Consider the following 24,133-nt stretch of genomic DNA (forward strand, 5'->3'; position numbering starts at 1 on the left):
GTTATCGGAAATCCCCTGCGAGACTATGGTTGCTTGAGCCCATGGCAGCCGCGTTCGAAGGGCGGATTATGTCTGCCCAACCCCGATGCCCCCTCAGGTCTTAATGGGAGACAAAGGGAAATCCGAGACAGGGTGATAACAAGGGGCCCTCTGACTAAGCAACCAGGCCAGGGGTTACAAGCTAACTAACTTAAACCAAAGGTATGTGCGGACTAGCCGCCAGGGAAAAGGACAACCAAGGATCCACCGATCCGTTACTCCTATCCAGCACCGCTGGATACCAGAGTGGATCTGTGGGAGCGGAATCCTCCGCAAAAGCTCCAGAACACAAATATACTAAATAATAAACAGTAAGCGGACAAGCCGCAACACACGGCTGCGCCGCGACTCACGAACACCACAGGATGTTAAAGGTGCTCGGTCAGACTCCAGGAATGATGACAACTTTCCGAGTACAGGACCACTGAGGACAGGAACAACCGGATTGAGCAAGACTGGAACTCTCTGCAACTGACACAGGCAAACAGGAAGCTATCACCGGCGTCTGTGGGAAGTCCAAAGGGTGCTTATAACAGAGAACTCCCCAATCAGGAGCCAGACTGGGTAATCACAATGAATGCCGTGCAGCTTGCAAGCTGCACGGCCAGCACACCATAAAATAATTAGAACAGACCCAGCAACGGGGAACGCGGCCCGAACGTGGCGTCCCCGTTGCTAGGGTCAGAGCGGCTCCATGCGCCCGGCGTCTAGCGTTGCCAGGGAGCCGGCGGCTGTACGCGCACGGCGTCCCTGGTTGCTAGGCGCCGGGCCGCACCGACGAGTGGACCCCGGCGCCTAACAGTACCCCCCCCTTGAGGAGGGGTCAAGGAACCCCTAAAGCCAGGTTTCCGAGGAAATTCTCGAAAAAATGCCCTTTTGAGCCTCGGGGCATGAAGATCCTCATCCAGGACCCAAGACCTTTCCTCTGGCCCGTAACCTCTCCAATGTACCAAAAAATAAAGCCGACCCCGGGAAAACTTGGAATCGAGAACCTTCTCAACCAGGAACTCCTGCTGACCCTGTACATTTATTGGTGATCTCCCCTGAGATATTTTACGAGGAAATCTACTGGACGAAACATATGGTTTCAGCAATGAGCAATGGAAGGTATTTCCGATCCGTAAAGTTTTTGGTAAACGTAACCGGAAAGCAACTGGATTGACTTTTTTGATAATGTGAAATGGTCCAATAAATTTAGGACCCAATCTGGCTGAGGTTTGTCGAAGTTTAATGTTGCGAGTCGACAACCACACCCTATCTCCTACTTTAAAAGTGCACGGCCGCCGGAGCCTGTCAGAAAATCTTTTTTCCCGGAATGCCGCTTTTCTGAGAGCCAGGTGTACTTTTCTCCAAATGAGTCTAAGATGAGAGGTCAGGGCCAGTGAGGAGACAGAGGAATGTTGAAAAAATGAATTAGCCCTGGGGTGAAAACCAAAAACTGCAAAAAATGGAGACACATTGGTGGAAGAATGACAGGCATTATTATAAGCAAACTCCGCCAATGGAAGAAACTCAGACCAGTCATTTTGGAGTTTGGCCGAGTACAAACGCAAATATTGTTTTAGAGATTGATTAACTCGCTCAGTCTGCCTATTGGATTGGGGATGATAGCCAGACGTTAAAGATAATTTCATCTTTAATGAAGCACAAAAAGACTTCCAAAATTGTGCAATGAATTGTGGACCCCGATCAGAAACAATATCAGTGGGTAAGCCATGGAGTCTGAAAACATGGCGGAGGAACAAGACTGCCAATCCCTGGGCAGATGGCAATCGGGGAAGAGCAATGAAATGGGCCATTTTGCTAAAACGGTCCACTACCACCCATATGACTCGGCATCCGGCTGACAGAGGGAGGTCCACCACAAAATCCATGGAGATATGCGACCATGGCCTAAGAGGAACATTCAAGGGCATAAGTTGACCGATAGGCAAAGAACGAGGAACTTTATGCTGTGCACAGACCTGACACGAAAAAACAAACTCTTTAATATCTTTGGAAAGACCAGGCCACCATACTGAGCGGGAGACTAATTCCAAAGTCTTAGCGATTCCCGGATGCCCGGCAACTTTGCTATCATGAAACTCCGTCAAAACAGTTGCTCTCAAAAACTCAGGGACAAAAATACGACCAGCAGGAGTATTTTCAGGAGCTTGATGTTGAAGCAGCTTTAACTGGGTAAATACATCCTGTGTGAGGCCTGCCCGAATGACTGAAGACGGAAGTATGGGAGTAACAGGACTGTTGTCTTGAACTGGAAGAAAACTGCGTGACAGGGCATCTGCCTTAGTATTCTTGGAACCTGGCCTGAAGGTGATAATAAATTTGAAACGAGTAAAAAATAAAGCCCAACGAGCCTGTCGGGCATTCAGTCGTTTAGCTGATTCAATGTATTGAAGATTTTTGTGATCAGTCAAAACTGAAATGGTATGAGTCGCTCCTTCAAGCCAATGCCTCCACTCCTCGAAAGCCCATTTAATAGCCAGCAATTCCCGGTTACCAACATCGTAGTTGGATTCTGCAGATGAGAATTTCCTGGACATAAAGGCACAAGGATGTAATTCGAGGGAATCCGGATCCTTCTGAGATAGGATAGCCCCTACTCCAACCTCCGAGGCATCAACCTCAACAATGAAAGGCAATTCTGGGTTGGGATGTCTGAGGACAGGGGCTGAGACAAAGGCTTGTTTCAAGGCCTGAAAAGATAACTCAGCTTCACGTGACCAATTGGTAGGATCTGCTCCCTTCTTAGTCAGTGCCACAATGGGAGCAACTAGGTCAGAGAAGGAGTGAATAAATCTTCTATAGTAGTTCGCAAACCCTAAAAAGCGCTGAATTGCTTTTAAGTTGGTGGGTTGCGCCCAACTAAGGATGGCTTGGAGCTTCTTTGGTTCCATACAGAATCCCCGAGGGGAAATAATGTACCCTAAAAAGGATACCTCCGTGACATGAAATTCACACTTCTCAAGCTTGGCATATAGGTGATTTTCACGTAATTTTTTTAGAACCTGACGCACCTGGGTAACATGTTGTTCTACAGAGTCAGAATAAATCAAAATATCGTCTAAGTAGACTACAACGAACCTTCCAAGAAACTCACGGAGCACATCGTTAATGAGATCCTGGAAAACTGCCGGAGCGTTAGACAGGCCAAATGGCATAACCAGATACTCATAGTGGCCTGACTGAGTACTGAATGCCGTTTTCCACTCATCCCCTGACTTGATTCTGATGAGGTTATATGCTCCTCTCAGGTCAATCTTAGAAAAAAATCACAGCCGAACGTAGCTGATCAAAGAGGACAGAGATCAGCGGCAGAGGGTAAGTATTCTTTACTGAGATTTTATTCAAAGCTCTAAAGTCAATGCAGGGTCTAAGTGAACCATCCTTCTTCTCTACGAAGAAGAAACCTGCACTTAAAGGGGATTTAGATGGCCTGATAAATCCTTTCCCAAGGCTTTCTTTCACATACTCATTCATGGCCACAGTTTCAGGACCAGACAATGCATATAACCTTCCTTTAGGCAACGTGGCACCAGGAATTAGCTCAATGGCACAATCATAAGGCCTATGGGGAGGCAGAATATCCGCATTGCCCTTGGAAAATACATCAACAAAATCCTGGTATTCCACAGGAATGGGTGCGGGAACGGCGGCAGCTACTCGGATAGGAAGCGTAATACATTCTTTATTACAGATGGTACCCCATTGTAAGATCTCCCCCGACTGCCAATCAATGATGGGATTATGAAAGGCCAGCCAAGGGTGACCCAGAACCACAGGAACTGCTGGACAATGGGTAAGGAAAAACTCAATCTTTTCAGAATGCAGAGCTCCTACCGAAAGTAAAACAGGAGGTGTACAGAGAGAAATAACCCCATTGGACAAGGGACTCCCATCTAAACCATGCATGGTGACACACCTACCCAAGGTTAACTGAGGAATACCTAAGGCCTTGGCCCATGTTAAATCCATAAAGTTCCCTGCAGCTCCACTGTCCACAAAAGCAGAGACCGAGGAACAGAGGCTGCCAAAGGAAACTTTAGCAGGAACTAACAGTGAATTATTTGAGGAGATAAGCTGCAGACCAAAGTGAACCCCCTCACAACTCACTTGGTCGGGTAGTTTCCCGACTTGTTCGGACAACTACGGGCAAAATGTCCCTTACCTCCACAGTATAAACAAAGACCAGAATTTTGCCTCCTGGTTCTTTCTTCAGGAGACAATTTGGAGAGACCTATCTGCATAGGCTCCTCCATGTCCACAGGAATGGAAAAAACACAAGGAGTAGATCCGACAGATGCTCCTTTTTCAGCCCTCCGCTCTCTGAGCCGACGATCTATCTTAATAGAGAGCTCCATGAGTTTATCGAGAGTCTCAGGAGCGGGATACTGAAGGAGACTGTCTTTTATAGATTCAGATAAGCCGAGGCGAAACTGACTGCGTAAGGCTGGGTCATTCCATCCACAGTCGTTCGACCAACGGCGAAACTCCGTACAATAAATCTCTGCGGGATTCCTACCCTGTCTGAGAGCACGCAACTGACTCTCAGCGGACGCCTCTCTATCCGGGTCGTCATACAATAGCCCTAAAGATTTTAAAAAGGCGTCTACAGACAATAAGGCCGGATCGTCTGTCTTTAAACCAAAAGCCCAGGTCTGAGGATCCCCCTGAAGCAGAGAAATAATAATTCCAACCCGCTGAGCCTCCGTACCTGAGGAGACTGGTCTTAAACGAAAATAAAGTTTACAAGACTCTTTAAAATTAAAAAACTGTTTTCTATCCCCAGAAAAACGGTCAGGCAGATGCATTTTTGGTTCAGGGATGACCCTCGGGGAAGTCCGTAACAGATCATCCTGTGACCTCACCCGGAGGGACAGATCCTGAACCATCTGAGTAAGTTCTTGAATCTGACTAACTAGAAGTTGGCCAGGATTTGGCCCAACACCGGTGGGATTCATGAGGCCGACAAAATCTCCCAACTGAATAAGTGAAAAAAATTAACTCCTTTTAATTTTCTTTTTTTCTTTTTTTGTCTGGCCGGTGATAATGTTATGATTCCCGAACTCCAGACCAGAGGAGATCTTATGGCAGAGGTCTGAGTACAGGGAAGACCTGCTGGTAGTGGGAGCAGGAGAGCCTAGTAACCCCTGGCGCCCTAACTCCGTTGTCTCGCCCGTGTTATTGGAAATCCCCTGCGAGACTATGGTTGCTTGAGCCCATGGCAGCCGCGTTCGAAGGGCGGATTATGTCTGCCCAACCCCGATGCCCCCTCAGGTCTTAATGGGAGACAAAGGGAAATCCGAGACAGGGTGATAACAAGGGGCCCTCTGACTAAGCAACCAGGCCAGGGGTTACAAGCTAACTAACTTAAACCAAAGGTATGTGCGGACTAGCCGCCAGGGAAAAGGACAACCAAGGATCCACCGATCCGTTACTCCTATCCAGCACCGCTGGATACCAGAGTGGATCTGTGGGAGCGGAATCCTCCGCAAAAGCTCCAGAACACAAATATACTAAATAATAAACAGTAAGCGGACAAGCCGCAACACACGGCTGCGCCGCGACTCACGAACACCACAGGATGTTAAAGGTGCTCGGTCAGACTCCAGGAATGATGACAACTTTCCGAGTACAGGACCACTGAGGACAGGAACAACCGGATTGAGCAAGACTGGAACTCTCTGCAACTGACACAGGCAAACAGGAAGCTATCACCGGCGTCTGTGGGAAGTCCAAAGGGTGCTTATAACAGAGAACTCCCCAATCAGGAGCCAGACTGGGTAATCACAATGAATGCCGTGCAGCTTGCAAGCTGCACGGCCAGCACACCATAAAATAATTAGAACAGACCCAGCAACGGGGAACGCGGCCCGAACGTGGCGTCCCCGTTGCTAGGGTCAGAGCGGCTCCGTGCGCCCGGCGTCTAGCGTTGCCAGGGAGCCGGCGGCTGTACGCGCACGGCGTCCCTGGTTGCTAGGCGCCGGGCCGCACCGACGAGCGGACCCCGGCGCCTAACAAAGGGAAAGCAAAAGGTCAGGCATACCTAAGACAATCTTGTGCTCCCAAAAACCACAAAACCCAAGTCAAAAAGCCCTGGGCGGCCCGTCAGCCTTCTTCTAAACAAGACAAGCCTGCTGCATGATGGGGTGGTCCTCCTCCTGGGGGACCCCAGGGTGGGAGGCCTACTTCTACAGTTCGCCCAGGTCTGGTTAAAGACCACTTCAGATGCATGGGTGCTGGAAGTTGTCTCTCACGGGTGCACAGTCTCTTTTAAGAGACGTCCCCCTTGCCAGTTTTGCACCATGGTTATCCCTTTGGATCCGTTGAAGCCGCAAGCTCTGCAAGCGGTTGTCAGTTCCCTCCTGAGTTCAGGAGTGGTTGTGCCAGTCCCAGAGAGGCAGAGGTTATTACTCGACCCTGTTTCTAGTCCCGAAACCCAATGGGTCCTTCCGGCCTATACTCAACCTCAAATCTCTGAACAAGTTTGTCAGAGTGTCCAAGTTTTCCATGGAAAATGTTGCGCTCAATTGTGCTGGCTGTGGAACCTGGAGACTATATGGTATCCCTGAATATACAGGAGGCATACCTGCATATACCTATTGCCATGTCGCATCAGCAATTTCTGTGGTTTGCTATTGGCAACCTTCACTATTAAATCCAGGCTCTGTCATTTGGACTGGCCACAGCTCCTTGTATCTTCACCAAGGTCATGGCCTTGAGGACGGTCCACCTCCGTCGTCAGGGAGTCAGAATCCTGCCGTATCTGGATGACCTGCTGATTATGGCAAATTCCCACGATGTCCTCCTCAGTCATCTGCAACTGACGGTAACCTTCCTGCTAGCCCACAGGTGGATTATCAATTAGAGGAAGGCCTCGCTGATCCCAGCTCAGAGCATGGTGCACCTGGGGGCACTCTTGGACACACAGTCAGAGACTATTCCTGTCTCCAGTCAAAGTCCTGAAGCGATGCAAGTACTTGGCCTGATGGTGTTGGCCTTCGACATGGTTTGCTCAATTTCATTCCCGCCCTCTACAACGGTTGATACTTTCCAAGTGGAACCGCCTACCTCATCAGATCAGGTCTCACATGATATCTATAACTCTGCAGGTTCGTCTGTCGCTGACCTGGTGGTTACAGGACCAGCAATTAAGCAGGGGCTGTCCCTTCTGGATCCCCGAGTGGGACCTGCTGACAACGGACGCCAGTTTGAGGGGATGGGGTGCGGTGTTGGAGCAACACTCTTTTAAGGGTCGCTGGACCAAGGAGGAATCACTCCTTCTAATCAACATTCTGGAGCTGAGGGCAGTGCCCTGCCTCTGGTACAGAACAGGCCTGTTCAAGTACGGTTGGAAAATGCCACCACTGTGGCATACATAAACCATCAAGGTGGCACTCGAAGCCGCATGGCAATGATGCAAGTGTCAAAAATCCTTTGTGGGGCGGAGCGCCATCTGCCAGCAATATCGGCAGTGTTCATTCCGGGGGTCCTGAGCTGGGAAGCAGACGTACACGCCGGATAGTGGAGTGTTCACCCAGAAGTCTTTCAACTCCTAGTGGACAGGTGGGGCCTACCAGATGTGGACCTGATGGCGTCTCAACACAATTACAAGGTTCCAGTCTCTTTGGCTCATGGACCACGGATCCTCAGGTGGTGTTTGTAGACACTCTGGCAATTCCATGGAACTTTCGCCTTCCCTACGTGTTCCCTCCAGTGTCCCTCCTGCCCAGCGATGGACTGGGCCTCCGTTTCAGCCCGGGGCATGTGTAAACACGCGCGTGCGCACCTCGTGGGGGGGCCCTCACACGTTGCAGAGGGTGCGCCACCACGATGTACAGGGACGTGCTGTGAGTCAAGGGGGCTGTGTTGCGTGCGGCCTTCCCAGCTCTCTTTGGGACCGGACCGGTCTGGCCCCCCTGCCCATCAGCCCTTCTGGCATTTGCCAGAAGTTCCAGCTGGCCTGTTCAGCCCTGCTCTTGCCCAGGGTCCTACGGAAGTTCAAACAAGAAGGAGAAATGCTGCTTGTAGTCGCTCCAGCGTTGCCCAGATGGCATTGGTTCTCAGACCTGCAGGGTCTGTCGACAGGGCATCCTCTTTTACTTCCTCAGTGACCAGACCTCCTCGTACAGGGCCCTTGCCTCTACCCAGACCTGGCTGGATGAGCTTTGATGGCGTGGCTCTTGAAGCATCACTCCTGAGGGCCAAAGGATTTTCCTAGGTGGTTATTCAAACTATGCTGAAGGCCTGTAAACCGGCTTCTGCCCAGATATATTACAGGGGCTGGAATTCCTACTTCACCTGGTGTGCTGATAAGAATTACGTTGTTTATAGATTCAGAACTTCCAGAATTCTGTCTTTTCTGCAAAGAGTAGAAAAGCAGTTGGGTGAGTCTGCACAGGATCACTCAATAAGTAAGGTTATTATACAAATATTGTTAAGAAACCAACATGCGGCTATGTTCGCAGAAAACAATTGTAATCCAGCGCTGGGTTGGTGGTGCTCCCAGAAAATAGTTCAGTAAACTACTTGCAAAAGAGGGGGAGATGGTTCCCGTAAAGTACTGGAACCAAAAGAAAGAGAAAGACTATATGTCTATTCTGGGGCACACTTTATTAATTGATGAAAAAATAGAAGTTATTCTGGAATTAAAATATAACTTTTATTGATATCCCTATAAAAATAACTAGAAGGCAACAAAAGATTTCGACGTGTAACGAAATACAATGAAAAAAATAATGAAATTTTTAAAAATATATATGAATAAATAAATAATAATAATAAATCTAAATTAAGAGTTGTGGCATTATGGCTCAATGAGCGAAAATAAGTCTGGTGTCAATAATGATCTCTTATTCCTGATTTGGTACAATAATTGCTCAAATAAAAATGCGACAGGAAAAAAGAGAGTATGCACCGGGCTCTACCCAGTTCACAATTGAAATGCCTGATGGAATTATGGTCAATTGATAATAAGTTCTGGGTCCTGTGTCTCTGGTTAGATAAAAATACCTGCGGTACCTGGTGTTCTCTGGTGGTCTCCCACCCATGTACTGACCTGGCCCCACAGTGCTTGGCTTCCAAGATTAGACGAGATTGGGCATACTCAGTGTGGTTTGACCGCAGGTAAGTAAATCATACCTGATGACACTGGGGGCCCTGTAGTATCTGATCAAAATTGATTATGAAAAGTGACAAAGACAGTCAAAGGCGCTGAGTGCTACAAAAATACATAATATGAAAAACGCTAGTAATGGTAATATAGCCATTCTGCAATCAGGTTGCTGATAGAGGATCAGATCTGTATTTCAAACCACTTCTGCTTTTTGATCATCTGCCCAAGCATCAAATGAAAAAATGACAGGGTGGTTGAAAGCGATACTGATACCGAAAGAAGATAGGGGAACACTTCTACTGTCCTGTTATGTGGCAATCTTGTGCTCTGTTTACATACTGCATTGCAGAGTTGCAAGGTTGCTGAACAGGATGAGAGGGAGTTCCAGAAATCACATGGTGGTGGAGATAATTCAAATGGGATTCCTGATGTGAAAAAAGCTATCAGTGTACCAGGGAAGCTATTTGTTTTTGCTGCCTCTGATAGTGCTCAGCAGAAGCTGTTATGAATATCAGAACAAGTGACTATTCAACTATATTGTTGTCAATCTATTATTGTCCGATAGACACATAAACAAAAATCTGGCATGAGAATTCAATGTAACAATACACCTGTGGGAAGCCGTTGACAGATCAACAGTATGTAGCACTTTGATTGTGGAAATTTAATTAGAATGTAACAAAATATCTTGTTGTAAGATAACCAGGTATGGGTATTGAAAATCAAAGTGAAAAAAATGAGCCTATTTATAACTGTAATTGTGACAGATACGTGGCACTGATCCCATATGTGCATACATTTGTCACTGAGATTATACACGTATTGATGTGGCTCCTAATATTGTATAATCCCGCAAATTCCTGAATTGATAAAGACATATATAATGTATGAAACAGGAGGTAACTCAAGAGATTGTGGTTCCGGCCTTTATCTCTTCTGACTTTTCTTCCAAAGAGATGTCTTTGGATGTGGTAAGGGCTCTCTGTATATATGTGGAGAGGACTGCCTCTATCAGGAGGAGGTCAGATACCCTTTATGTACTGTTTGAGTTCCACAAACGTGGCTGGCCTGCAAATAAGCAAACCTTGGCCAGATGGATTAGAATGGTGATTGCACAAGCTTATGCGCAGGCTGGACTCCCAGCTCCTGCTGCTATTAAAGCACATTCTACTCGGTCTGTTGGACCTACTTGGGCGGCCCGCCGTGGCGTGTCCGCAGAACAATTGTGCAAGGCGGCTACGTGGTCCTCAGTGAACACGTTTCGTAGGTTCTATGCCTTTGATACTTCCGCCTCCCAGGATGCTTCCCCTCCCTTGAGGAACTGCTTTCGGACATCCCCGATGTTTCCCTGTGGAAACCAATGTAAACTGCTGCAGAAAAGGAGTGTTATGGTAGACTTACCATGGTTAACACTCTTTCTGCGAGTTACATTGGGTTCCACAGGGCGCCCACCCTGACGCACCTAGCTTCTGTGGGTTTGTATGGCATTAGCCGCTGGTCCCTTCTCCTGTCGTGAAAATGTTGTTATATGGGGGTCATTCCAAGTTTATCGCTCGCTTGCTACTTTTTGCAGCACTGCGATCAGATAGTCGCCGCATATAAGGGAGTGTATTTTCGCTTTGCAAATGTGCGAACGCCTGTGCAGCCGAGCTCTGCAAAAACATTTTGTGCAGTTTCTGAGTAGGTCTGAACTTACTCATCTGAACTTACTCAGCCCTTGCAATCACTTCAGCCTGTCTGGTCCCGGAATTGACGCCAGACACCCACCCTGCAAACACTTGGACACGCCTGCGTTTTCCCAAACACTCCCAGAAAACAGTCAGTTGACACCCATAAACGCCTTCTTCCTGTCAATCTCCTTGCGATTGGCTGTGCGAATGGATTCTTCCTTAAAACCATCGCTCAGCAACGATCCGCTTTGTACCCGTGCGATGCGCCTGCGCATTGCAGTGCATACGCATGTGCAGTAGTGACCTGATTGCTGCGCAAAATGGCAGTGTGCGAACAAGTCGGAATGACCCCTATGTGACTAACATCTGCCTAGTGCCTTCTCTCTTACCTGCTCCTGCATTGGACTGGTTAACGAAACTGGGCTCTCAGTGCCTGGAGGTGGGGTTATAGAGTAGGCCTCAATGCATCCTGGGACAGCCTAAAGCTTTAGCCTGTTGGCGCCTCTGGATCAAGATCCACTGTACACCCCCGATGTTTCCCTGTGGAACCCAATGTACCTAGCAGAAAGAGTGTTAACCAAGGTAAGGCTACCATAACACTCCTTTTTATGCACATTTAATCATGTAAAAGAATGTCTCAAACATATTTGTTTTTGAGTTATACTGTTTCTGTTTGAAAATGTAAAAAATCCACAATTTGTGGCATTTGTGAAAAATGTAAAAACCTAAATTTTATCAGGCCAGGATTGAAGGGGTAATTCATTTCAGACCTGATCTCTAGGGTGCATTTTTTGCATCCCTGCGATCAGGTAGTCACCGCCTACAGGGAGAGGGTCTTCACTGTGCAGGTGTGCGATCGCATGTGCAGGAGAGCTGCACAAACAGCAGTTTATGCAGTCTCTGCACAGCCCAGGACTTACTCAGCCGCTGCGATGATCGGGGCCAAAGCTGATGTCACAAATCCTCCCACAAAACGCCGGGTCCCTTCTACGTTTTTCCGGACACTCCCTAGAAATGGTCAGTTGCCACCCACAAAAGCCCTCTCCCTGTCTATCTTCTTGCGATCGCCGATGCGATCGGATTTTTCGCACCAACCCGTCACAACCCGGCGCTGCGGACCATCGCGCCTGCACATTGCGATGCATATGCATGTGCAGTTCAGACCTGATCGTCCGCTGTGTGAAAACGCACAGCAGTGATCAGGTCTGAATTACCCCCTGAGATATAATAAAACACCCCCCAAAATTTTTTGCTCAGAACAAAAGTTTTTAATTTGATATACCAAATGACAAGGTTAAAGAAGTAAACATTCAAGGTTGCATTCTCAAATCATGCCAAATAACCCCTGTCTGACACACCATGGACTTTGCTGCATCATGCCACTATTTCTTGAAATATGTATCCTGATCAGTGCTTTAAACCATTTCTCCTGTGACAAAAATACTAAGCCTAAATAGTACACTATAGTGAAAATAGAAGCAAAATTCATGGAAAATTATGTAACCTGGGTTAAAAGGAAAAGGACAGAGGTCATGTATGAGATACTCGCATTTGACATCATTATGCTGTGAGCTAGATGCATCATTGCTTGGAGAGTGATAAAATGCAGAGAGAAAAAGTACCAGCCAACCAGCTCCTAACTGCGATGTTACAGGCTGTGTTTGAAAAATGATAGGAGCTGACTGGCTGGTACTTTTTCTCTCTCTATTTTATCACTCTCCAAGCGATGATGCATCTCGCCCAGTACTGAGTTTTATCATTCACAATGAGTTTTATTACTCATTGAGAAATGGGCCCCTCTCGTACACTATTAGCTACTTAGTACACTTTTAGCGAAGTAAGAAGCGAAATTAGGGTAAAATTACTCAAATTGCTACCCAAGGCGGACAATGCCGGACACATCTGTATTTTGTAGTTAAATATCAAAAGTTTATAAATTGGTTTCATTAATTGGTTTATACCTTGGAGACGGCACATTTAAGGGTGCAATGTAATACAGGTTGAAAGTTTGTTGATTTTTGCCATTTTTGAACACTTATAACTCAAAAACTACAGTAGATAAAAACTTACAATTCAAGATTTGTGGTCAGCTTTAATGTCCCATTAGGTAAACACAGAGTGCGATAAAAATTGAGAAATCTAAGGTAGCAAAGTAATAAGCAATTGGATCAGCTGATCTGGAATGAGACAAACTGATCCCTGCTGCTCTAAACTTTTTCCAGTTTAGTATCAGTGAGCAGCTCCTTTGGAAAATCTTACTGAATCAGCTTCCTGAATAACATACAGCCTGAAGAAGTTTCTCTAGTGAAGAAGAGAAACTTACCAATTAGGACATATTCACAGAGATATTAGACTTTTTTAGTTTCAACATCACCAGATCTTCATTTAAACTCTGGCACAGATTATAAACTAATCCATGTATTATATTCCTTGATATAAATATCTATATTACCTTTTTGTCTCTATGATTAGAGTCCCTGCGTGTGGTGATAATGGATATCAATGACAATGCTCCGGAATTCTTAGAGATGACCAATGCTTTTGGTAAGTATCATGTGCAATTAAGTTTTAATTTATGGTGGTGAATGGGGGCTGGTTCTGAGTCAGAGAAATATCTGTTCGCAGACGCAAAATGGTGAGTATTTGCATATAGCGAATGAACGCATTTTCGTATATGTCTCTCCTCTTCTGGGTTTGATGTAACTTGTCCGGATCTGTCTATTAGTGCACTTGGGGCTTCTGAGTGGCCCCAATGCAAACACACAAAACCACCCTGACTTTTGGGAGTGTAGTGGGCATGTATCTAAGCTTTGTGTGATTCTGAGGGGTGGTCTTCAGTATGCCAAATGTCGGGATCCCGGCGCACAGTGTACCGGCGCCGGAAACCCGTCACCCGGCATACCGACAGATATTCTCCCTCGTGGGGTTCCACGACCCCCCTGGAGGAAGAACAAATAGCCTGGCGCGCGTAGCGAGCCCGCAATGGGCTCCTTTGCGCTCGCCACGCTGTCAGTATGCCGGCGGTCGGGCTTCTGACGCCGGTATGCTGGTAGCCGGGACCCCGGCCGCCGGCATACCATACTACACCCATTCTGAGACATGCGTACTGGGAAGGGCTCTCTCGCACCTTGCATGGGGCTGGTACAATTGGTTATACAAATGCTGACAGTTACTGTGACTGGCGGCACAGCTTTTTGCTTGCAGGTGCACAGATCCCCTCATTAGCTAACTGGAATATTGCATTAGCATAAGGTAGTAAATCCAACTTCAGTGGATACCCACAGATACAGCTACTATGCTTCCAACTCTAATTCAGACCCTGAATGCACAAATGTTTTGGCTTTGCAAAAAAAGGTACATCCATCTATGGGGGTAATTCTGAGTTGATCGCAGCAGGAACTTTGTTAGCAGTTGGGCAAAACCATATGCACTGCAGGTGGGGCAGATGTAACATTTGCAGAGAGAGTTAGATTTGGGTGTGGTGTGTTCAATCTGCAATCTAAATTGCAGTGTAAAAATAAAGCAGCCAGTATTTACCCTGCACAGAAACAAAATAACCCACCCACATCTAACTCTCTCTGCACATGTTATATCTGCCTCCCCTGCAGTGCACAGGGTTTTGCCCAACTGCTAACAAATGTGCTGCTGCGATCAACTCAGAATTAGGCCCTATGTCTTGAAACTCTACTGAACTAAATAAAAGAATATATATATATATATATATATATATATATATATATATACACAGTGGTGACTGAAAGTTTGGCCACCCCAGGCAAAAATTCATTTTAATGTGCAAAAAGAAGCCAAGGAAACATGGAAAAATCTCCAAAAGGCATCAAATTACAGATTAGACATTCTTATAACATGTCAAAAAAAGTTTGATTTTATTTCCATCATTTACACTTTCAAAAGAACAGAAAACAAAAAATGTCGTCTGCAAAAGTTTGGGCACCCTGCAGAGTTAATACCTTGTACTGCCCCCTTTGGACAGCTGAGACCTGGCAGTGTCATGGATTGTTCTCAATCATCATCTGGAAAGACCAGGTGATGTCAATCTCAAAGGTTTTAAAAGCCCAGACTCATCTGACCTTGCTCCAACAATCAGCACCATGGGTTCCTCTAAGCAGTTGTGTAGAACACTGAAACTGAGAATAGTTGACGCTCACAAAGCAGGAGAAGGCTATAAGAAGATAGCAAAGCGTTATCAGATGCCCATATCCTCTGTTCAGAATGTAATTAAGAAATGGCAGTCATCAGGAACAGTGGAAGTTAAAGCAAGATCTGGAATACCAAGAAAAATATCAGTAAGAACAGCTCGCAGGATTGTGAGAAAAGCAAGTCAAAATCCACGTTTGACTGCACGATCCCTCCAGGAAGATCTGGCAGACACTGGAGTTGTGGTACACTATTCCACTATAAAGAGATACTTGTACAAATATGGTCTTCATGGAAGAGTCATCAGAAGAAAACCTCTTCTACGTCCTCACCACAAAAATCAGCATTTGAAGTTTGCAAATTATCATATAGACAAGCCTGATGCATTTTGGAATAAAGTTCTGTGGACCGATGAGGTTAAAATCGAACTTTTTGGCCAGAATGAGCAAAGGTACGTTTGGAGAAGGAAGGGTACAGAATTGAATGAAAAGAACCTCTGTCCAACTGTTAAGCATGGGGGTGGATCCATCATGCTTTGGGGTTGTATTTCAGCCAGTGGCACAGGGAACATTTCACGAGTAGAAGGAAAAATGGATTCAATAAGATTCCAGCAAATTTTGGACGCTAACTTGATGCCATCTGTGAAAAAGCTGAAGTTAAAGAGAGGCTGGCTTCTACAAATGGATAATGATCCTAAACACACCTCAAAATCCACGGTGGATTACATCAAGAGGCGTAAACTGAAGGTATTGCCATGGCCTTCACAATCTCCTGACCTCAACATAATTGAAAATCTATGGATAGACCTTAAAAGAGCAGTGCGTCACAGACAGCCCAGGAATCTCAAAGAACTGGAAGACTTTTGTAAGGAAGAATGGGTGAAGTGTCAAAGTTGAAAAATATAGCGACCTATGATGCCTTGTATTAACCCCATGCGCTTGCCCGCTGCATGTGCACATTCTCTCCCGTGTGTGCGCATATTCGCAGTTGCGTGACGGCGCCTCCACGGTCGTGCGCTCAGGCGCGTGGTATGTGCATTTATGGTAGAGTTTGTGTGCGTCTGGTGGGCGAGTCGATCGTTACATATTTAATCCAAATAATGTATTTTATAGGTAATATTCCCTTTAATAATATCTGTAAGTATGATTAGTGTAACTGGTTCAGGGACAGAGAGATTCCTCTTTGCATGCTGGGAGGGCTCAGACAAAGGTTGGAGGGTAGTGTATGGTGTCCAGCTGTGGGGTATTGAAGGGGTGTTGTGCCTATGATAATTGGGAGGGATTCGCATAGTTCCTGCTCATGGTTATGCACAGAAGTAGAATATAAGATTAATTGCATTCCGAATAAATTACACAAGTGCAGGGTAGGTGAATAGAATTCAGTCATTTATTTCCCACAGACTGAATACAATAGCCTTATTTACACTAAGCTTTGAGATTCTATGAAGAGGGCTTACACCTTTGTTTATGAATAGAACCAGGTTTCTCTCCAGAATAATAAGTGCTGAGTTGTCAATTGTCTCAACTGAAGGTGGGGTAAACAAAGCCCAGAGACAGAGTTTGTTTGGAAGATCCAAAACAATAGCTTTCCTCAATATAATCAGACAAAGAGGAATTTAGAATACTAACAAGTCCTAGCCATCGCCCACTTCTGGAACTAACCAATGATCCCAGGTGCAGTACATGTCCCACCCCCTAACCAATGGAAAGAGAGCACACAGTATCTATTGTAGTATGTCTTGAGTTAGTAAATAAATATAGCTTGCAATAGGCTTGGTGACACAAGACTCTGCAAGGTTTTCACACTGAAGGCTAGAGCCCTGGTCCAGGTTGCGCCGGCGAAGTCATTCCCACGCGTGTAAGTGTTTCTCTGTAACCAACTTATTCTCTGTTTGTATTTGCCATACTCTCTCTCTCTCTGTTATTTGTTTAGGATTAATAAACTGTTGTATATTGTATAATTTCAGTTATACTGTTTAGGTGTTTATGTTAGTGCTGTAGTGTATAAGCTGTAACTGTTTTCCCCTTTTACATACTAAAATCATCTAGATAAAGGTTTTGGAACCTTACAAGGTATTGTGTGTTTATCATTACATTGCTAAGGGTATTCGGAGCGTCTCAATCGCTCAAGCAGCTTTTATATTAACAAGGTTAAGAAGCGTTATATCATTACAGTATAAGTATATCCCTTCATTGTGTTGCATACAAGGTTTACTGTGTGTCATCCTGTGAGCGTCTGCGCCGCTTGTGTTCCTCTTGTGGGCACAGCGTCCGCTACGCTAGTAGCGTAGCATTATGGTACTCGGACCGCCTATAGCGTGCTCGATACCCAGCGTAAGCGTGAGCGAACATGCCGCTCGTGCGTCTCGACCACGGCCTAGCATCTGCTACGCTAAGTGCATACCCTTACGGTACCCCGTACGCCCATTGCGTACTGAGTCTCTTACCAATATATAGTGAATGTTATAAGATAAATATTTAGCTTTATCAATGTCCACCCTTTGGCAGTCATCAATAACTGCCACTTCCTAAACAATTCAAACAGAAAAATATATGTCATCATGTAAATACCTTTTTATGATTGGGTAAAGGGAGGAGAGGAGAAGGTGGGAAAAGTATGACCTAGTGAGACAGTAAAAGCATGTGTGTATGAAATCCATGTTTGAGGGGTCATGTATCATCGTGCCGTACGTGTTTTAAATCAAGCTTCGAGGTATTGCGACGTATACATTTGAATCCTTCTTATTCCGTATCAAGGGTCTGTGGATGGGCTGTCAAACTCTACCGAGCTCTTTTCGGCTTTTGGTTGCAACAAATGGGGGAGCACATTTAGTTGATGATACATGAAGGGGGAAACATGTGAATGCTAATATGTGAGAATCACCTGTCGACTATGTGAGATACTACCTGGAGGTTGTAGAGATGAAGATAAGAAACAAGCGTTATAAATGCAGTCGTAAACTATGTGAGTTTAAATAAACAGTCGCCGATTGAGGTCTTGTCTGATGTCTTGTCTTGATGTACATGTTGTCTGATGTCTCTCGGTGCTTTTGTTGTAAATAGCGAGCAAAAATAAAATTACAGTCTCTAAAGTATTGGGCTTTCGTAAAAAGTTAAAGTCACTAGGGATATTGGGGGTCTGTGGCATAGTTCATCAATGGTCTGTATAAAAGAGGTTGTCAAATTCTTCTTCCAAGTGGTTGTCTTTGTACCTTGGAGGAAAACAAAGGAGAAACGGGTGAAAGAAACGGACCGTGGAATCACATTTTCATCACAACATTGTCCTATCGTTGGGTCATAAATCAAATTAGTTGTTGTTATTACAGTGTCCTCGCTCCTCAGACTCATCACTCTGGTACTACTTTTACACTTCGTTAAAGCCCGAACGCATCTAAATATCAGACCAACCAATATGACGACTCCCAGAATACACAAAAGAAATTTCCCTACATCCATTATAATACCTTGGGCCCATTCTCCTAATCCAGAGAACCAATTTCGTGGGTTCAACCATGACACCCAACTGGTCAGCTCATTACCCACAGCAGCGAGTGTGAGATTGTGTTTCCTTCGAAACTCCCACTTCAATTGCAAAATGTCATCCATCTTTTGGTCTATGACCTCGGCCGGGTCCTCAGTGCTGTTTGTAATATACGTGCAGCACTTTACTCCATATTGAGTTGCTAGGGTAACACAATACCCGCCTGTCACTGCTGTGAGGTAATTGAGAATCATCCTATGCTGAACCAGCTCTGTTTTGTAGGCTTGTAACTCTTTCCCAGTGTACCTGAACGTGTCGTCATACATTTCGGTGATATTGTCTAACAAGTTCGCTAGCGCAGATATATATCTATAATTTATCACTCCTCTGGCGGTACGAGTGATATCTAACGCGAGTAGGAATTTAATCCCAGTGGATTCATGGATCAGGTCAGAGGCCGGATGCTCTGTTCTTTCTATCAGGTGCCGTTTAACGACGTGCTCGTAATGAGTGTGAGTATAAGGAGCTTGGGCACCACGATGAATGTCTTTCATTTTTAAATGGGATACAGTCATTACTTCAGGCAGTACTTTTCCAATGTAACACAATCCCTCTGAGTTTGGGGCAAGTCACTTATACGCCTTTCTCCCGCATATGAAATATGCATCATCGGGGAGAACATATGGGACGGAGTATGACATAACCATGTTACAAATTTTCCATGTGAAATCTCCTAACCCTAACTCTCCCATCTGTCTAGTACACGTATCAGGTTGTACGATATGTGCACAGTATCCTGGTGATACTTCTCCAACTCGCATGGTCCTACTTCATAGAGTGTACCTATACCGGAAATATTTTCCACTGTTGGCTATCTGGCGTATAAGCTCTGTGTCTATGGGCATTCTATCGGCTCTATATGAAAATGTCATGGTTTGATTACTCCATGACACTTCCCAATTTCCCGGCTTTCGGGGATTGGAAATGTTAAAGCATACTAAGGACTTATCCACGTGATACTGGTGGAGCTTCAAACTAGGAGGACTAGAGATATTAAACCTCTTGTCCACCGGCCTCCCACCACTTAACTCAAGTACCTCTCCTACAGTTAAAGGGAATGGTACTAGTCCTGATTTGCTATGACCTTGAGGTACTTGAGAGCATACCCAACAGTCTGTCTGGTTTAACACTTTACCCACTAAAGAGTGATAGTCACTCAATGGATGCCGGTCCATGTGGACATTAAAACTGGACTGACATTTCTTGATGCACCCATCCTCAACTATATTGTCACAATGCCTACAGATGCAGTTCTCTTCAGCTAACAATCCTTCACAATTCCTTCTATTGTCAATGCTACCAGATCGTTTTCTGATACTCGCCTTTACTCAGTGATTATGTTGCTCTTGGAAAACTACGCCTCCATCCTGGTCATCAGAACCCATTCCAGATCCTTTCTCGACCTCCATGGTACTCTCACCGAAACAGACTGCTCTGGTCAACATCATGGTCAACAGGAAAATCCGGATCACAGTCTCTTGGGGCAAGTCCATCTTACAGGATGAGAAAGAGAAATTTGTAATGGGGGTACAAAAAATAATTTTAGGGGAAAGAAAAATGTTACGATGCTTTTGTCCTCTAGTCTTGTTGTTCTTCTTGCTCTGTTATCATCTCAAAGGTGCTGTCTCTCAGTCTTCCAAACGAACATTCTGGTGATACAATATTCCTTCCAAATCTGCGATCTTTCTGTAAGGAGCAAAAATCTTGCATTACCATTTGTCTAACTGATGTGTGACATACCATCTGTAAAGCATGAGAACATGAGAGAGAAGAGGAAAAAAAAAAAGCGAGAGAGAGAACAATTCATATATATGTTACCTAAAACAACAAACAAAAAAAAACATTGTCAGATCTTCCGCTCACCATCAGGCTGTCACACCATCACATCCATTGATATCTTTGCGCAGTCTCCCCCACCAGTATTTCCACACTCCACCCTTTTGTGCCTGGCCAGGACACACCGATGTTGGTAGGTCACACTGGGGTTAGGTAGACTTCTGCAAAGACCAAGTAGCTATGTGATGTTTGAGTTCTGCCGATGAACGTCAGAGATGGGGAAAAGAAACATTTACAGATAAATTACAAAGTTTACTCGGCCGTTCCTGTGTCTACAAGGGACTGACCTCCCAATATCCTTACCTGTAACCTCAGGCTTACTATCAAGGTTAAATGACCAACTTTCCGGATCATAAATTATAGGTGTAGCTCAAAATTTAACATATGTGGTACCTGATTACAATTTCATTTTTCATGTCGTTGCCTAGGGGTTTTATATGACTTTTGTATATTTTTCACTCTACAGTCTCGTGCAAAATGTCCCTCTTTGTGACAATGGTAACAAACTATCACATTTGAATTTCTCACAGGGGTTTGGGGCTTAAGCTGGTGTGGCTTCGTTATCAGGGCTTGTCTACTGATTGTCATTTGCTTACTGCCCTGTGACTCCAGGTGTCTTTTGATGTTCCATTGATGGTCAATAGCAGACTCTCTCAAGACAGCCACCGAGACACCTCTCCAGTTAGGTAGAGAGGTCTGTACCCTTGTTCTCAACACTTCCTGTAAACCATCCATTAATACCTTAACCGCTATATCTCTATGCTGTGCATTTTTCTCAATGTCCGTGATCCTAGTATCTCTAGCCATTACTCGCAGTGCTCGATTGAAATAATTAGAAGTACTTTCCCCCTCACTTTGTCTTATGGAGAAATTTTTTTTCCACTCGACAACGGCTGGGAAATATACTCCTAACTGTCAGTTGATCTGTTTAATACATTCCTGATTGTGTTCCTCCGTACGAGGTACTTCTGTGTCTAATTTACAATCAGTAATAAATTCTGCAGGGTCAACACTGGAAGGCAAACATGCCCTCAGCACTGTTCGCCACTCTTTGTTGGTGGGTTCTGTGGAGTTTCCTAGTTCTTTAATAAACCTCTGACATGCAACTAGATCTCTCCTAGGATCAGGGAATTCAGACATAATTGCTCTCAATTCCATCCGGGACCAGGGACGGCGCATTGCACTGTCCCTGGCGGGAATGATTCCCTGAGCGTCAGTCTTCCCATTGGGGACTGTGATCACCCTGACAGGATTAAATTCAACTACATCATCTTGTGTTGGCTCTACAATATGAGGTACATTTGTTTGTGCGTGATATATAACACCGTACGTACCTGTGGACACGACCTCACCTGATCCTCCATTAGGGGGTTCGACTACTGCCTTTACCGATTGGGTCGCGTCCACCTGGATGTCTTGTATGATGGCTGCTGGAAAAGGTGCCTTCCTCGTGCTGGGCTCACTTTCTTGCTTGTAATCCTGAGGGAAGTTTAACATGGGGTGCAACTTGCACAGGTTAACAGTTGTACATTTAACAGTTCTACTTTTATCATTGTTACATTTACTACTACCATAATTATTAATACAGTTGCTAAGTGCATTTTTCTCGTACACCAGTGTGCCATTCTCTGTAACCACTTTCTCTCCCGTTGCCATATTTTTCTTACCAAAGTGAGAGTCAGCTGTATAAGCTAATTCTCCTTGTATTTCACTTTCCCGTTGCCATAACTGTAAACAATCATAATATTTGATCCGTCTCTTTGCAGATTTAATGAGACATATCCTTCTCCTTAGATTTTGTAACACCCTGGGCTAAAACTGCCTACCCGTGGGAACTTTTCCCCGTCATGCCCAGTCATTCTTTCCCATTCATCGCACAAAACCTCTGTGTGTGAACCGTATTTATCACACATGATATACCTTGCCGACCCTATTGGTCGGTTTACTAAATCAACCTGAACCAGGGTTGATCGCCCCCTACCTGAACAACTGGCCCCCATCTTTGCAGGTGTTGCTTTCACTACCTCTGACCTTCAAATCAGGGTCTTCAGCGAACCCTTACGAAAACCAAGATGTCCGGGGTAGGCCGACGGTGAAAGTTTACCGAGTACCTTCACTCACTCGCCCACGTCGACCAATACGCCCACACACTGCCTTAGCGCTGGCGTACTCAACCTAGGGCCCCTGCAACCTGAACCTCTATTTACTGTCACGTGTGGGTGTGATCCGAAGAGCACTTAACCCTTCCCAGTAAATATCAGTTGCTGGAGAATTCCTGAGTGACCAGCGAACCTCCCTTAAAATAAAAAAAATTTACACAAATCACGTTAGAATGTAAAAATAGCGTTTATGACCCCTCTAGCGTACGCAAATGGTACTGGGTCAAGTTACAAACTAATGCACACACTTACATGCGGTACAATCGTACTGCACATAAGCAACTAATCTTATGTGCGGAACGACCAGTGGAATCGAAAATTGTGGCTGCGAATTCCTTCAGCCAGAGCTTAATGGCCTATATGGGTATTGCACCAACCCTCCTGGGGTTGTGCTTCTTGACTCTATCTATAGCGGACTTCCTAGTCCGCTGTACCTAGACCTCCTGGTCTGTCTCTGGAACTCCTGGTCCGTGACCTCCTGGTATGCTATACTCTAATGCTCTTATTTTAATATGTTAACAAGGGATGCCTCCCAAGCCACCGTGCCGTCACTTTCACGTATGTACCTCACGAGAACTTGATTTCCTGTGGTTCCACCCAAAAATGAGAAACTTATATATATATATATATATATATATATACACACTCTTTCACCTCATATACTCTTTACTTTCGTTTCTGCGCAGAAACCCCTTTCATTCAGTATCGCAGTCTAGTCCCGAAAGGAGTTACAACTAGAGAAGGATTATTTACGCAAAAATTTTGGACACTGAGATTGACTTGCGCTATTATCGCGTTGCTTCCGTATCGCCTACTAAAACAATACTATTGTGTGATTTGTATTACGTGGGCGTACCCATACGCTCCGTTGCGTAATATACGCTACGTGTGTAAGCCCTTGCGTCGCGCACGCTTGTCCTGCCCTTTGTTATGCACACCAGTGCCTGCAGGAAAGTACTAGTGTCAGAACTGTTATGCACTCCAGTGTCTGCAGGAATGTACTGGTGTTTGAACTGTTATGCAAAACAAATGGACTCACAGACAAACTGGGGAATATGACATAACGTACACAGAAGGTGATAGGGTAACAAAATACACACACAGTGAACAGAGAAGCCCAGAGGCTAAGGAACTGGGTATCTCCCTTGTATTAGAACTGCTCAGATGTAAAAAGCAAGATGTTGTGTTTTAATACGTAGAGAACCCGAAATGCTGTTGCTAAGGGCAACAGCAAAACCCTAAAGGGTTACCAACGGGTGTGGCAGTAAACTCCTTGGTCAGAGATGGAATGATAGACACAAGGAGAGCCTCCACAATCCTGATTCTCACTTGCAGTGCACAGGTTTAAGCTTACTGCCACTAAACTGACCCCTGACACCTAGCACAGTGAGACAGGATTAGACAGGCAAGTGTTAGAATACAGCCGCAAACTTGCTAAGTTCACAGAGTAATAACAGAACCCCAGCAAGCTAAACGACTGACTCCAGTCTTACTGCTAGGTCTGGATTGGCAGAGTGTAATACCAAATTCCCAGGCCTATTTGCAGTAAGCAACAAACAAATACAAAGCTACACAGTACTGGCTAACTTTCATGAACTGACTAACCAACAGAGATT

At 45.2% G+C, this 24,133-nt stretch overlaps 1 protein-coding gene and 1 pseudogene across 1 annotated transcript in view; one reads left to right on the forward strand and one right to left on the reverse strand.

Annotated features, from left to right (window-relative positions):
* CDHR2 (cadherin related family member 2) overlaps positions 1-24,133 on the forward strand; it is a 314,955-nt gene that overhangs the window by 158,658 nt on the left and 132,164 nt on the right. The window contains exon 16 of the mRNA XM_063927912.1: positions 13,297-13,368. Within this exon, the coding sequence (XP_063783982.1) occupies positions 13,297-13,368 (72 nt within the window). The remainder of the gene's footprint in view (positions 1-13,296; positions 13,369-24,133) is intronic.
* LOC134939029 (5S ribosomal RNA) lies at positions 9,049-9,167 on the reverse strand (annotated as a pseudogene).

Source organism: Pseudophryne corroboree, chromosome 6 (assembly GCF_028390025.1).
Source record: "Pseudophryne corroboree isolate aPseCor3 chromosome 6, aPseCor3.hap2, whole genome shotgun sequence".
NCBI classification, from domain to species: Eukaryota; Metazoa; Chordata; class Amphibia; order Anura; family Myobatrachidae; genus Pseudophryne; species Pseudophryne corroboree.